The sequence below is a fragment of the Anabrus simplex genome, chromosome 1 (genome assembly GCF_040414725.1).
Source record: "Anabrus simplex isolate iqAnaSimp1 chromosome 1, ASM4041472v1, whole genome shotgun sequence".
Taxonomy (NCBI): Eukaryota; Metazoa; Arthropoda; class Insecta; order Orthoptera; family Tettigoniidae; genus Anabrus; species Anabrus simplex.
In genome coordinates this window covers 1,571,523,383-1,571,538,639 of record NC_090265.1, presented here as the reverse complement: position 1 = coordinate 1,571,538,639, position 15,257 = coordinate 1,571,523,383, and the positions used below count along the sequence as shown (strand labels likewise).

The following is a 15,257-nucleotide window of genomic DNA, read 5'->3' as shown; positions in this document are numbered from 1 at the left end:
GCTCTGCTGCCTCATTCTGACTCCCTCCCTTTCTTCCTCTCCACTTCTTTCAAGCCACACCCCTACCGGCGCGTGGTGTGATTTGATCCAATCTTCAATCTCCATCCTTACGATTTTTTCTAGGAAATCTTCTGTACACATCACTAAGTCAATCGCACTTCACCCTTGTGCCGTAATGTATGTCAATTTACCTTCTCGGTTCCCCTCCCAAAAACCATTTAGAATATAGAATTTTCCTGCCTCAAAAAATTCCAGGAGCCTTCTTCCATAGCTATTTAATTCCTTATCTTTACTGTTCCTTTCTACCCTTCTGACTGTCTCATCTTCTTTGCTAAGCCTTGGGCTTTGTTCCCCTATTCTAGCATTCCAGTCACCAAGTAATATCACTCTGTCCTCTTCGTACTTCCCCCTTATAATACCGGTTTCTAAAAGTAGCTCCCCAAAGAACTTATCATTAGCATATGGAGATCCTTTGGGGTGGCAGTACGCATATACTACACATACCTTTCTTTCTCTACCCTTTTCCCTCCCTAAGTTCAATCTCAACCAGGCAACTTCTTCGATTTCACCCCCAACTACATCTACTAGGTCCTCAATCTCTTCTTTAATCAGCACCACTATTCCTGCTCTTTACTTTTTTCTTTATTGATTTGCATTTGGCAATACACCCACCCCAGGTTATCTCTTTTCCTATTGGTGACCAAGTCTCCAATAGAGCAATGATATCGAAATTTTCAACCACCTTTATCACCTCAGTATTACTTATTTTACTTAGTAAACCTTCAATATTTACAAATCCTACCTTCAAGTCTAGTTATAACTTACCCTCTCTATCTTCTCCATTACCTTCTTTATTTTTACTCCTTGTCACCATCGCTCTCTCCTTATCTATCTCCTACCCTTCATAATTTGACAATTTCTGGTGATCTTTTCTATCTTTTTCCTCTGTACCCTTGTTTTTCTTCCCCCAAAAATCTTTTAAGCTCCTACTTCTCCCCTTCATCAAATTGCCTTTCCCCTCCCTGTCCTCCCTCGATCCACTTCTTTATTATACCCATCTCTCCTAGGCTCTGCAATAGGCTTTTCTTGGGCATCACTCACCACCCCCACCTCCTGATCCCTTTGTCTTAGCCCCTTAACACCTCTTGCATTTGCCTCTTCGTTAGTTTCCATTCTTACCAACTTCAACAACAGATATTCTATGTACAGTCCTATCCTGACAGACGCCAGGTAGTCCAAGGACGTCAACTCGAAGGACATGCACTACGCCCCTCCGGAGGCCATACTTCATCTCCACTATGATTATTATTATTACTGTTATTATTACTGTGTTTCCATGGAACAGGGAGGTGAAAGAAGGTGCTGGTTTGAATGGGTCTATCTACAACAGTCAAAAGATTCATTTAAAACTTTAAAAATTAAGATTATATTTCCTTTCAGATATTAAATTTAAAGGAACAACAAGATTGCAGGTGCAGAACTAGTTTGGTACAAACTAGGAAAAAACAGAAAAACCTAGAAAAGATTAGTTACAATTTGAGCTCCCTATTTACAGAAGTCCCTACATCACTAATGTTGCGTTTAGACAGATAGTCAAGGAGATGAATCTCCCAATTTCTCTTACAGGATGAAACACAATTTTCCAGAGCACTTTGCTCCAATGGTTACAGGTTACGGCCTTCCAAAGGCACCACTCAATATTTACACAAATTACAGAAAGAACCTCTATGCTCTACAATTCTACCAAGGAGACTGCACTCCCAAACCCTTACAGCCTAATCAAGTCAACCTTTAAGTTTACATAAGAGATTAGGGTGCCTTCGCGCAATAAATTTTACACTTTCAGGCCTCTCGAGGCACAACCTATATTTAATAGTTCAAACAGATATCACTGTCTTCAACTCTCAACTGTTTAACCACTGAACAGAAAAGTTTTTACAGGAGTATAGAAATACTCATTCTACTGGGCCTTGGTGGAAAAAAAAAAATGGTTAAAGTTACTGGCCCGAAAATCAAAATGATGCGGAGGCAGACACCTGCACTCCTTGACACGGATATTTAGAAAACTCTAGTAGGGCTCATTGCCCGACAGTACAGGAGCTAATTCCATACTACTGAGGAGACTAGATGGAGGAAATTTAAGTTACAAGGCTACAGATAGAAAATGGTTACAAAAACCTAGTCACCTCAAATATAAGTTGATAGGGAACTCGAGAGGGTGTCACACACCCTATTCCCGAATTTCAGTTAAGTATACTTGATTTACTCAAACTTTTACATAAAAAGAAAGAAAAGGTTACATTTTAGAAAATTCACGGTTACATCATTAAAGATAGGAAATCTTCCCCTCGAGCCAGCTTGCGGAGATAACTACCGAGTTAGAAAGAAGGTGGCCATTACCTTAGCTGATGTTCTGCCTTTATTACAAGATATTAGAATCATTCCGTATTGACGGTTTTCACTTTACAATGGCGAAAAATGAAAGTATCCTCCTAATCAATACATCATATATCCCGTCATTAGACGGAGTAAACAAGTTCAGACATGTTTCGGCTCGTTTGAGCCATCTTCAGTGAAAAAAATTTAGGGGGGTTGGAATAATTTACATAATATGAGTTGAAAAAATGCTAAAAAACATAATGAAAGCGCAAATGAATTTTGTCACAATAAGTTGTTTTTTGCTCTGCATATTGATGTAAATATTGTATATTTGTGCTAATTTTGTTTCCGTATAGGCTCTCTTTTGTTTGTTTTTTCACTTGCGCTTTCATTATGTTTTTTAGCATTTTTTCAACTCATATTATGTACATTATTCCAACCCCCCTAAATTTTTTTCACTGAAGATGGCTCAAACGAGCCGAAACATGTCTGAACTTGTTTACTCCGTCTAATGACGGGATATATGATTTATTGATTAGGAGGATACTTTCATTTTTCGCCATTGTAAAGATGTTCTGCCTGCCGATGGATGAGGCCCCCGCCAACTCTCTTAACACACACACTCAGTAACACGACGATCAATAAGACAGGTTAGCTCGAAAAGGCGTTAGCTTTTATACCCAAGAGGAAGGTTCAAGGAGGCTCTGAACTAAGACCAGACACACCCTCTCATTTTTACTGGACAGTCAAGAAGTTACAAGAAGCCTATGATTGGCAGAAAAATAAATACACAAAATTTTTGATTGGCCAGACTCCAAAGTTGGCGTGATAAGTAAGAAGTGTTATAAACCTTGAAGTATGAAAAACAAAGAAAGTCAATTCAGTTCAGAAAACCTATAAATTTCTTTACATTTCGAATTGTTCCACTTTGCACCAGAGTGCATGACATCAGTTATTTTTTATAGGGACATCTATGGAGAAAAGTCCCAACTTCTTGAAATAGCAGTTGCAACTTCTTAGATAGCGTTCTTCATGGTGCTTCATTTAAATGCACGGGGTTGAGGTATACCTCCCGGTACTACTACTACTACTACTACTACTACTACTGTTATTATTATAATATATATAATTCGCTGGGGCCATCAAGGACTACATTAAATCTTGTTGCATTTGACAATGAACTTGGCCTTCTTTAGAGCCCAAATTTCCCTCATTCTTTGTGAGTGGGCCTGCTTACGCTCCTCTGTCCAAGGGGCACCGTGTCTTCTCTTCGGTTGCTCGTCTCGGTTTAGCCCGTTCGTCAATATTTTCTTGCGGAAGAGATCTCTGTTAAGGGCGTCTTCAGCTGAGATATGTAGCATTTGCAGGTCTTCTTTGGTATTTCTAAACCAGGAAATTGTGGTTTTGGGGTTTGAATCAAAAAAGTGAAAGATTTCTTTAGTTAACTTTCTTCCGTCCATTCTTTTCAGATGACCATAAAATCGTGCCCGTCTTTTTCTGATTATCGGTAATTTTCTCTATTTTGCTGTAGACTTCCTTGTTGGATCTCTTTTGATGGATTCCATTTTTGTACTTTGATCCCAAGATTCCTCTCACAATTTTGCGTTCTCTTTTCTCCAGTTCTTCAAGGAGTCCTTTGTTGGCAATTAGAGACAGGGTTTCGGCTGCATATAGAACTACTGGCTTCAGAACTGTTTCATAGTGACGTATCTTGGTGTTTTGGGAAAGGCATTTTTTGTTGTAGATTGTGCAGGATGTTTGGTAGGCTATTTCCAGTTTGCGTACTCGCTCCTGAAGTGCTTCTTTGTCCAGTCCATTTTTCATGATGATCTCACCCAGGTATTTGAATTTGTCTACTCGGGTGATGTCCCCGTATTTTGTATGGAGTTTTGGTGGAGCCTCTTTGATGTTAGTCATTACTTCTGTTTTCTCAAACGATATCTGCAAACCAGTTTGTTCGGCAATTTCCTTTAAAATTTCAACTTGAGCTCTAGCGGTTTCTATGTCGGTTGAGAGAACAGCAATATCATCGGCAAATGCTAAGCAGTCTGGTACGATCTCCTTGGATTTGGTTCCTATTCTCAATGCACTGTAGTTGGTTTCCTGTAATTTCACCCGCCAGGTTCTGATGATCTTTTCAAGAACACAGTTGAAGAGTATCGGGGATAGCCCATCACCTTGTCGGACTCCTGTTTTGATGTCAAAGGAATGCGAGAGACATCCATGGAACTTCACCTTGGATTTTGTACCGGTCGGGGTGGCTCTAATTAATGCCAGCAGTTTCAAATCAACTCCAAATTCATTTAAGATGTTTAGCAGGACTTCCCGGTCAATGGAGTCGTACGCTTTCTTAAAGTCCACAAAGACAGACACATACTGCTTGGACCTTAGTGTACAATATCTGATGATCGTTTTGAGATTTTGGATCTGTTCAGCTGTTGAGCGATCTTTTCTGAACCCTCCTTGGTATTCACCTATTTGATGTTCGACTTGTGCTTCCAAACGCTCCAGGATGGCAAGTGATAGAATTTTGTACGTCACGGGTAGCAAAGATATTCCTCTGTAGTTGTTGATGTTCTTCATGCTGCCTTTTTTGTGTAGTGGATGGATCAAAGCTATTTTCCAATCTTCGGGTAGGGTCTCCTTGTTCCAAATTTCTTCTATTTGCATTTGCAAGATATCAAGTGATTCCTCTGGGGCATATTTCCATAGTTCTGCTACTACTGAGTCATCACCTGGCGCTTTGTTATTTTGGAGACGGGCAATGTGGCGCTTGATTTCATCTCTGTCGGGTGGTCTGGAATCTGGGTACCTGAGTAAGGGTTCCTTGGTCTCAATGGCGCTTTGCGGTTTAGAGCAATTAAGTAAATTCTTGAAGTAATCTGCCAGAATGCTGCAAATTTCTTCATTTGACGTCGCCAGTGTGCCGTCCTTTCGCTCAAAGCATAGAGATGGTGGTTTATAGCCAGTGAGTTTGCGTTTGAAGGCTCTGTAGTACTCTCTGCTTTCATTCTTCCTAAAGTTTTGTTCTATCTTTTCAATGAGAGATTTTTCGTATTTACGTTTCTCAGTTCTGAACACCCTAGCTGCTTGGCCACGTTGGGTTTTGTACGTTTCCCAATCATTTTCTGATTTCGTAGAGTAGTACTGTTTACATGCATCGAGTCTTTCTTGGAGGACTGATTCGCAGGTACCATTCCACCAGGCATGCTTTTTGCTTCTCTTGATTTCTGCAACGTCTTTGGCGGCCTCAACAAGGAGACTTTTGGCGTTGTTAAAGTCACAGTCATTTGGTCTAGCCTTCTCCTGGAACTCCTCGACCCTTTGCCGAAGTTTATCATTGTCGAAGCGTGTGATCTGTTTGGTTGTCTTCCTTGTGTTTGCGGGAATTGGTTTGAACTTAATTGAATTTAATTGAAAAATCGGTAGCCCCCTTCTCCTGGAACTCCTCGACCCTTTGCCGAAGTTTATCATTGTCGAAGCGTGTGATCTGTTTGGTTGTCTTCCTTGTGTTTGCGGGAATTGGTTTGAACTTAATTGAATTTAATTGAAAAATCGGTAGCCTTCGGATTCAAAAATCTCTTCATCTGGGTACCTTGTTTCCTGTAGGGCCATTATGGATATCTGATTTTCGTGAAGAGCTGAGGCCACATTGATGCCTTTCTTTACCTTCACATTCATAATCTCAGGGCTGTTTCTCCTGGAGATTGCAACGTGATCAATTTGGAACTCTCCGAGAGCTTGGACGGGAGAACGCCAAGTCATTTGCTTTCTGGGTAGATGGCGAAAGTGGGTCGACATGACCTGCAGGTTGTGATTTTTGAAAAAAACACCAGTCTTTTGCCATTGGGATTGGTTCTTTTGTGAGCAGGGTAATTTCCTATAACTTTCTTGTACTTCTGTTCACGACCTAGTTGGGCATTGAAGTCACCCAAAAGAAGCTTGACATGGTGTTTGGGGATTTTGTTCAATTTTTCATCCAGTAGGTCTCAGAAATTATCAACTTCGTCTGGATCAGACTTGTTCTTATCGTTTGTAGGAGCATGTGCGTTAACTAGGGCCGTAGGTTTTGTTCGCGCATTTAATTGTGAGCATAGACAATCTGTCATTCACAGGTTCGAAATTTGCAACCGATTTAAGGATCTTGGTTCTAACAGCAAACGCGGTTCCAAGCATCACAGCTCCATTGAGGATTCCTCTTTGCGCTTTGCTCTTGAAAAATCGGCAGTCTTCGGATTCAAAAAACTCTTCATCTGGGTACCTTGTTTCCTGTAGGGCCATTATGGATATCTGATTTTCGTGAAGAGCTTTGGTGAGGGTTTTCAGCTTGCCAGTTTGTGTAAGTGAATTTATGTTGAAAGTTGCTAGAAAGGTTTTAGATTTTGGCCTGAGTTTTTGACTCTTCGGGGTACACCGAGACGCTCCGACTCGTCTCTTGCATGATGTCGAGTCTCCCCCAGAATCCGAACGAGACTCGTGCGCCGTGGCATTCACGACGAGGGATTTATCCGAAGATTTACCCCCTGGGGTGTGTTTCTTGTAATGTTGTGCCATCATGCTTTTTGACTTGACTTTGCTTTGGACGGGTACCCATCCTTTTACAACTAGGGTTGTTAGCCCTAAAGGTTGCCTCAAGAGGTTTTCTGGCTTCTGGTCATTTACCAGTCTTCGCCGTAACCCTGGCAAGGGACCAGTTTGTTTTTTTGTTTTTTTTGTTGTTTTTTTCACGGTGGTATTTTATTTCCCTACTACCCTCTGACTCTGCTGGCGGCAGAGCCAGCGAGCTTCCCCAATTCCAATGGGACGCGCCCGATGGAAGTAACCGGTAAATCCCCACACGGGTATTATTATTATTATTATTATTATTCAATGCATATGAATAATTTCTGCAAGGTACTGTATTGTGTTTCACCTTTATGTAATTTATGTAACTTATATCTTCGCCCTTTTAAAGAGATTACCCACCTTTGAGTGCTTTTGTAATTAAGAAAACTGTGTAACAGTATTTATTCCCGCAGTCTGTGTACTTACTCCATCACCATGCCCACTTGTTTTGATCACTTAAAATATGAGTTCAGCAGATTGAAGAAACCTAATAGGTACAGGAACAGTTATAAAGAGATGACAGTGACACAGATGACAGTATCAAGGAAAATTGCGATAACGATGGCAGACAAATCAATATCAGGGTGAGTAGCATTAAAAATCTGTAGATGCAAGAATGTTTTTGGTGAATGGCGAGCACTAACAGCTTTGTTAACCCTCTACTGCATACTGTTGCCTTTAGGCAACAAATAACTTTTCACCTGTATAAATGGATAAATATTGTAGACAGAGGTAGTTTTACGGCACACCTTCAACTGTACAATCAATTAAACACATATGTTTTTTTTTTTACATAACATAAGACAAAACAGCCCTACAACCAAAGGTACTCCTTCCACCCCGTCAGCATCCACGCGAACCAACCACCGTTTATTTTACGTGGGCCCTCCCCATTATATTACCACAGGCTTCAGGAGTACCTCTGGCTCAACCTCAAAGACATTACCGACCTACGGTTCTGCAAGTTGTACTTGCGCCTTGCAGTACGTACCCATGGCCAGTAGGAAGTAATGTTCGGTCTTTGAATGTTAAAAGCTTAGCGTAAAATCGTAAAAAATCGTATATATATTCAACAATGGCAATCCACATCACATACGAGTGTTAAGCTATTAGCCCCAGTTAAGAATTGCTGGTACATCTAATACACTGTGCGTATTTTGAACATTAAAGCTTGAAATTTTCTTCACCAAACGCAAAAAGAAAAATAATTCATGCAGTAAAAGGTTATTTTTTCTGCAATTTAAACCAGTATGAAAAAATGCATTTTAAAAATTTGTTTTACATGTGCAAAGGGTGATTCTCTATCAAGTGAGGAAGGTACATTGCAATGCCTAAATACATAAATAACATGAAGAAAATTCATCTTGATCTATCAGCAATTATCCCAGATACATACAGTACATATGCTCTAATGAACAGTATAGAATATAACCTCTAACCTTATATCCCCTGTGAAGCAATTGGAATTTTTAAAAAGAGGAAATAGGTGGTGATGGAAGTGGCATGGCTTAACATTATACTGCAACTTAACATATGGGAGAGTGGGTTTGGAAATATTGAAGTTCTTATCCCGTTGCATAAGTTTGGTTCATTAGGACTATAATTTAATTAGCCCAAGCAATCACATGATTGTATTTGGATCACTTTTTCCAAAAAATGCATTGCAGCTAAAGGAATTACCGAGCTCGATAGCTGCAGTCGCTTAAGTGCGGCCAGTGTCCAGTATTCGGGAGATAGTAGGTTCGAACCCCACTGTCGACAGCCCTGAAAATGGTTTTCCGTGGTTTCCCATTTTCACACCAGGCAAATGCTGGGGCTGTACCTTAATTAAGGCCACGGCCGCTTCCTTCCCACTCCTAGCCCTTCCCTGTCCCATCGTCGCCATAAGACCTATCTGTGTCAGTGCGACGTAAAACAACTAGCTAAAGGAATTTCATATGTACACAAATATACATGAGAAAGAATACATCAGAATAAAATAAATGTACTCACTCCTTTGTCTTTACGCTGAGCTTTCATTCGTCCCACAATTTTTCCATCACGGATGATCAGCTTCTTTTTGGAAGATTTCTCAAGCATATAGAGTGACTGAGCCTGTGAACATACAGCACAATTATGAGATTCAGAAATAGTTTCTCTTAGTCTACATTCAAAAGCTTACAGTCATGGCTGTTCTCAAGCCACAAGGGGAAAATTAGAGACTAGATTCTCAGACACATTTTGTAAAGACATACCTGTGATGGAGTGGTCTCGTGAGCTTCTTGACGACGGATTGTATCAGAACGCTCATCCATCATCAGGCTATTATCATCCATATCATCCTCTTCGTCACTACCTGTGAAAGAGTAATAATAAGCAAGGTCATTATTTCTACTCAATACTTTTATTTATATTCTTTTTAACTGTGAAAACTCCAAAAAAAACTCTGCCCAGTTGTGAGATAAAGTGTGCAAAATGCACTTTGTCCTCTGGTATGGGCTCTAACAAATTTGTACCTTTCACTGATCTGTATCAGTCTCATCCTTTGGCTTAGACTATGAGGTGTGAATAATGATTAATGCCATTTTCAATACACCCAGTCCCTGTGCAAAATACATACATACATACATACATACATACATACATACATACATACATACATACATACATACATACATACATACCATTAAACGGGGAAACTTTGGACACTTAATATTAAAATGCCAACAAATCTTACAGTCTGGAAAATAAAATAGTTATTGAATGTAGGTTTTTGTGGTTAATTTCTATTAAAATAAAGAAATAGATGTGCTAACTGGATTAAAGCTCAGATTTGTTAAGTATATGTAAGTGGCTTTAATCCACTTAGCTTATTTATTTCTTTATTCTAATAAAATACAGTTATTGGCACCAAAACTCTTACTGAGAGATTGCATTAAATATATGTAATGTTTAATTCGGGTCAGACTTCCTTCTTTGCTTGAAAAGTTACAAAATAAGGGTGTCCAAAGTTATACCCTTGAGTGGGATAACTTTGGACACGGCTTTGTTTTACACTGCTGACCATAATTGTACATGCTAAGTCAAATAATAACTATCACTTCATATTCTCACACAAATTTAATCATATTTTCCTTGGTTTGCATGGGCTCACAACCTATATCTGTACCTTAACTGCTTGTGGATGTTAATAAAACCAACAATTGTCCCTTGTCTTACAAAAATTCTGATTTCAGCCGTCTACCAAATGGGATTTATAGAATCTAAAACAAGATCTGCCTTTCGTAACAAATTCAGTGAGGGCAGATATAATATACAGAACATCCTCAACCAAAATTTCAAATGCGTGCCTGTCATTTCACGAAAGTGTCCTTTGCTGCTGATACTGTTTTGAGGCCTGTAACCTACAATTCTTCGGTAGAAATCATTTTGTTCACAACATATGCATGTCTATTTACCTTCTTCTTTCTGGGAAAAGTTCCCTCTTTTATAGCTACCCCACATGGTGATATGACACTTCCAATTACTGTCTCCGTTGTTTCTTCAGACATCAAGATTAATGATGGCCTGTGTGATTTGGTAAGATGCATAGAAAACACTAATGTTAAGTCGGCTACTCAGATTCAAAAAACAAAATTCACAGTGGTGCAAATTTCAAATCGCTGGACCGATGTCCAAAGTACATAAATTACATACATATTCTTAATTGTGAAAAAACGTACAAAACTAATAAAATATTGGACAACACTGGACATTCCATTACAAAACTCTGTTTCAGAACTCAATGTCTATGTTCCAGCCTCCCATATTGCTGGGTTGAAATATGACGACATACCATACAAATGCTGCAGACTGCCCAATCGACCACACCTACATCAGTGAGTCTCCATTCAATGAGAACACAGTACATTTGAAAGCAAACTGACCATAGATGGTAATTACACATTTAGAAATCTAGTCAAAATTAATTCTGTATTAAAGGATACAAAGGAAATTTTGCTCCAGCTTGTTGGTTTTTTAGGAATAAAGTGATCAAAAACAGACCAATAAATATTCACCAATGTTCATCATCATCATCATCATCATCATAGATCTTCATTGGGGTAATCATATAAATGGGATTGTAAATAAAGGATACAGATCTCTGCACATGGTTATGAGGGTGTTTAGGGGTTGTAACAAGGATGTGAAGGAGAGTGCTTGTATGTCTCTGGTAAGACCCCAACTAGAGTATGGTTCCAGTGTATGGGACCCTCACCAGGATTACTTGCTTGAAGAACTGGAAAAAATCCAAAGAAAAGCAGCTTGATTTGTTCTGGGTGATTTCTGACAAAAGAGTAGCATTACAAAAATGTTGCGAAGTTTGGGCTGGGAAGAAATGGGAGAAAGGAGATGAGCTGCTTGACTGAGTGGTAGATTACGATGAGTGGTATGTTCCGAGCTGTCGGCGGAGAAATGGCGTGGAATGACGTTAGTAGACGAATAAGTTTGAGTGGCGTCTTTAAAAGTAGGAAAGATCACAATATGAAGATAAAGTTGGAATACAAGAGGACAAATTGGGGCAAATATTCATTTATAGGAAGGGGAGTTAGGGATTGGAATAACTTACCAAATTTCCAATGTCATTCAAGAAAAGGCTAGCAAAACAAAAGATAGGGAATCTGCCACCTGGGCAACTGTGCTAAATGCAGATGAGTATAGACTGATTGAAAAAAAATACTGGTACAGGTGTATGCACCTCAGACTGTTTGCAGCGAGGACAATAAGAACAAATTGCTGGAGAACCTAGAACAGACCACTGATGGTGAGAAGGCAGTGATAATTGGTGACTTGATTGCTCAGATTGGGACTTTAAGGAACGGTTATGAGAGGGTGTTGGGACCATATGGGTATGGCAATCGAAATTTAGAGGGAGAATATCTCCTTGAATTCTGCATGAGGAATGGTCTGATGCTGAAAAATGGCTGGTTTAAGAAAAGAGTGTCTCACAAAATCACTAGGTACAGTTGGAACAGAAAAGACAAGTCTGTTACTGGTTATGTCTTCATAGATAAAGAGAGGAAAAGTCTTATAACAGATGTCAAGGTAATTCCCAGCGACAACCTTAATAGTGATCACCGCCTATTAGCAGCAGACCTGAAAGTCATCCAGGAACTCCTTGACAAGGAAAAGAGAACTGAGTATCAAGATTGGATAAAAAGACAGCTACCAGCTGATGAAATGAAGAGCGTGAACAAGGAATGGACCAGATTGAAGAACGTTCTAGTGAAGGAAGCCCTTGAGGTGTGTGGGAAGACAAGCGCAAAAGTACGAGAGAAGGAAACACCCTGATGGAACACAAAGGTGAAAATAGGCATAAAGGATAGAAATTTGGCTAGGAGAGAAAAGGACCATGAAAAACTAAAGACACAGGATATACGGAATGAGGTGAAGATCACAATCCTTGAACAAGTGTACACTGATAAGAAACTGAAAAGCAAAATAATAACTGAGGAGGAAAAGTTGAAATGTTGGGACAACTTCACTCAGAAACTGGAGGAAGACAGCAAAGGAAACATGAAGTTGCTGTACAATGTGGTCAAAAACAGAAGAAAACCAATGGACACCATAAAGGCTCTTGAAGATAGCTATGGAAATGTGATCAGGAAAGAGAGTGGCATCAGGGAGGTCTTGAGGAATCACTTTCAGAATCTGCTAAATGGGACAACAGAAGAGCTGAAGAACACAAAATTAGTTGTGGAAGAATACACCGAAGAACCTCCGATAACATGGGTGCAGTCTGGAATGACAATAAGATACCTGCAGACTGGAACAAGCATGTAGTCATTCCACTATTCAAGAAAGGAAAAAGGCTATGATATACAAACTACAGAGGAATAACTATCCTATAACATGGGCTGAAAATCCTGGAAGAAGTCATCGAACGGAGACTGAGGATCATTTTAGAGGAGCAACTAGAAGAAGAACAATATAGCTTCAGAGCTAATAAGTCAACAACGGACCTAATTTTCAGCATCCGAATGTTGATAGAAAAACACTGGGAGAAAGGCAAGGATCTCTTTATGGTTTTCTTGGATGTCAAGAAAGCATATGGCAGTGTGACAAGAGAAAAGATCTTGGATTGTCTAAGAAAGAGAAATGTTCCTGAAGGATTAATGAGGAAAATTCAGATGTTATATGAGGACTCTACAAGCTGTATGAGGGCTGGTAGTGGTTATTCATCCTGGTTCCAGACCAAGAGTGGAGTACAACAGGGAAGTACACTAGCACCACTACTGTTCCTCACTGTCATGGATGAAATAATTAAATCCATCAAAGAAACATCAGTAGGTGAATTAAAAGCTGTGACCTTTGCAGATGATGTTGTGATCTGGGGAGAGTCAGAATTGGAGGTTCAATCAAAACTAAATGTTTGGAAAGCCAAATTCGAAGCATTCAACTTCAAGATCAGCCATGAAAGCTTTCTCCTATTTCGGCAGCATAATCTCTAGAAGTAAGTATAAATAACCACCTAATTGATACTTTATTAATGCCTCAGGCAAAATTGAATAAAATTAAAACTTACAGGACATGTTTCGACCACTTAGTGGTCCTCTTCAGCTGTATAAATAAAGAACTGAAAAGAAAAACATTATGACAATAAGCACAAATAAAATTCTTTGGAGACTCCTTTGATAAAAATGGAGGTCATCAGAATAGGTCATCTTGCCTCTTGTTCTTGTTTGGAAAAGATGTTTAATCTGCGCTGTCTAGAGGGTTTGTCTTTGAGTGCGACCTGGTGAAGTAACGATGTGATACAGTTTGACAGTTCATGGAAAGCTCTGGAGATACGGTCATGAAATGGACAACTTGTAATAAGCATAATCTCTGGCGATGGCCTAGTCACAAAGGAGATAAACAATAGAGTGAAAAGAGTTCTATTTTCTAAAAACAAGTGAGAACGCTTCTTTGGGATACCAAAGTCCCAAAGAAGACACAATTAACCATGTTCAACAGCTACTTTGTGCCAATATTGACATATGGTATTGAGACGTGCACCCTAACTTCGTGAGACCTGTCAAGGTTACAGGCTTCAGAAATGAATTTCGTGAGGTCCACTATACAAAAACCAAGTTGGGCGATGACAAACATGAAATTCTAGGTGTAAGGCTCATCTCTAAAGATAATAGGCAACTTGATGTCTTTGGAGTGTACAGACTGGGAAAGGGTAGCGCAGACGCTGATTCAGAATTATTTGATAAGATAATCAGCTATGTGGGAAACAAATAGGAAAGGAACGTCATTGTAGCGGGTGATCTCAATTTACCAAATGTCGATTGGGAAGGTAATGCGAACGACAGGAAGCATGACCAACAAATGGCAAACAAGTTAATATCGGAAGGGCATCTGGTTCAGAAAGTGATAGAACCAACTAGAGGGAAGAATATTCTGGATGTGGCGGTAGTAACACCAGATGAGTTCTATAGAGAAACCGAAGTAATAGCTGGTATTAGGGATCACGAAGCCGTCTTTGTGGTAGTTAAAAATAAATGTGAAAGAAAGGAAGATATTAAAATTAGGACTATTAGACAATACCATATGCCTGATAAAACAGACATGAGGCAGTTTTTAAAAAGTAACTATAATCGGTGGAAAACGATAAATAAAAATGTAAACAGAGTCTGGGATGGGTTTAAAGCAATTGTTGAGGAATGTGAAAATAGGTTTGTACCTTTAAAGGTGATAAGGAATGGTGAAGATACAATATATTATAACAGAGAAGTAAAGAGACTAAGAAGGAGGTGCAGGTTGGAAAAGAATAAGAGTTAGAAATGGATGTGGAAATAAGGAGAAATTGAAGGAACATACCAGGAAATTGAATCTAGCAAAGAAGTCAGCTAAGGATAACATGATGGCAATCATAATTGGTGGTCATACACATTTTAGTGAAAAATGGAAGAGTATGTATAGGTACTTTAAGGCTGAAACAGGTTCCAAGAAGGATATTCCATGAATCGTTACTGAACTAGGGGAGTGTGTATGCAAGGATCTTCAAAAGGCAGAAGTATTCAGTCAGCAGTATGTTGGTTACAAGGATAATGTCCAGATAGAGTAGGTGACTAATGGGTGGGTAGGAGATAGGGATCTGTGCTCAGATGGCCTTCACTTAACAACAATGACATTTACAGTAAGCTACACAAGTTGAAAACTATAAAAGCAGCTGGAAATGATAAGGTTTCAGGGGATATACTAAAGACAATGGGTTGGGATATAGTACCATATATGAAGTACTTATCTGATTATTGTTTGCATGA

General features: G+C 39.4%; 1 protein-coding gene across 2 annotated transcripts in view; it reads right to left on the bottom strand.

Moving 5' to 3' along the window:
* The window catches only part of LOC136858534 (HMG box-containing protein 4), a 387,970-nt gene that overhangs the window by 253,073 nt on the left and 119,640 nt on the right, over window positions 1-15,257 (bottom strand). For both annotated transcript variants that reach the window (XM_067138142.2, XM_067138143.2), the window contains exons 5-6: window positions 9,219-9,319; window positions 8,977-9,078 (exon numbers count right to left, since the gene is read on the bottom strand). In XM_067138142.2, the coding sequence (XP_066994243.2) occupies window positions 8,977-9,078; window positions 9,219-9,319 (203 nt within the window). The remainder of the gene's footprint in view (window positions 1-8,976; window positions 9,079-9,218; window positions 9,320-15,257) is intronic.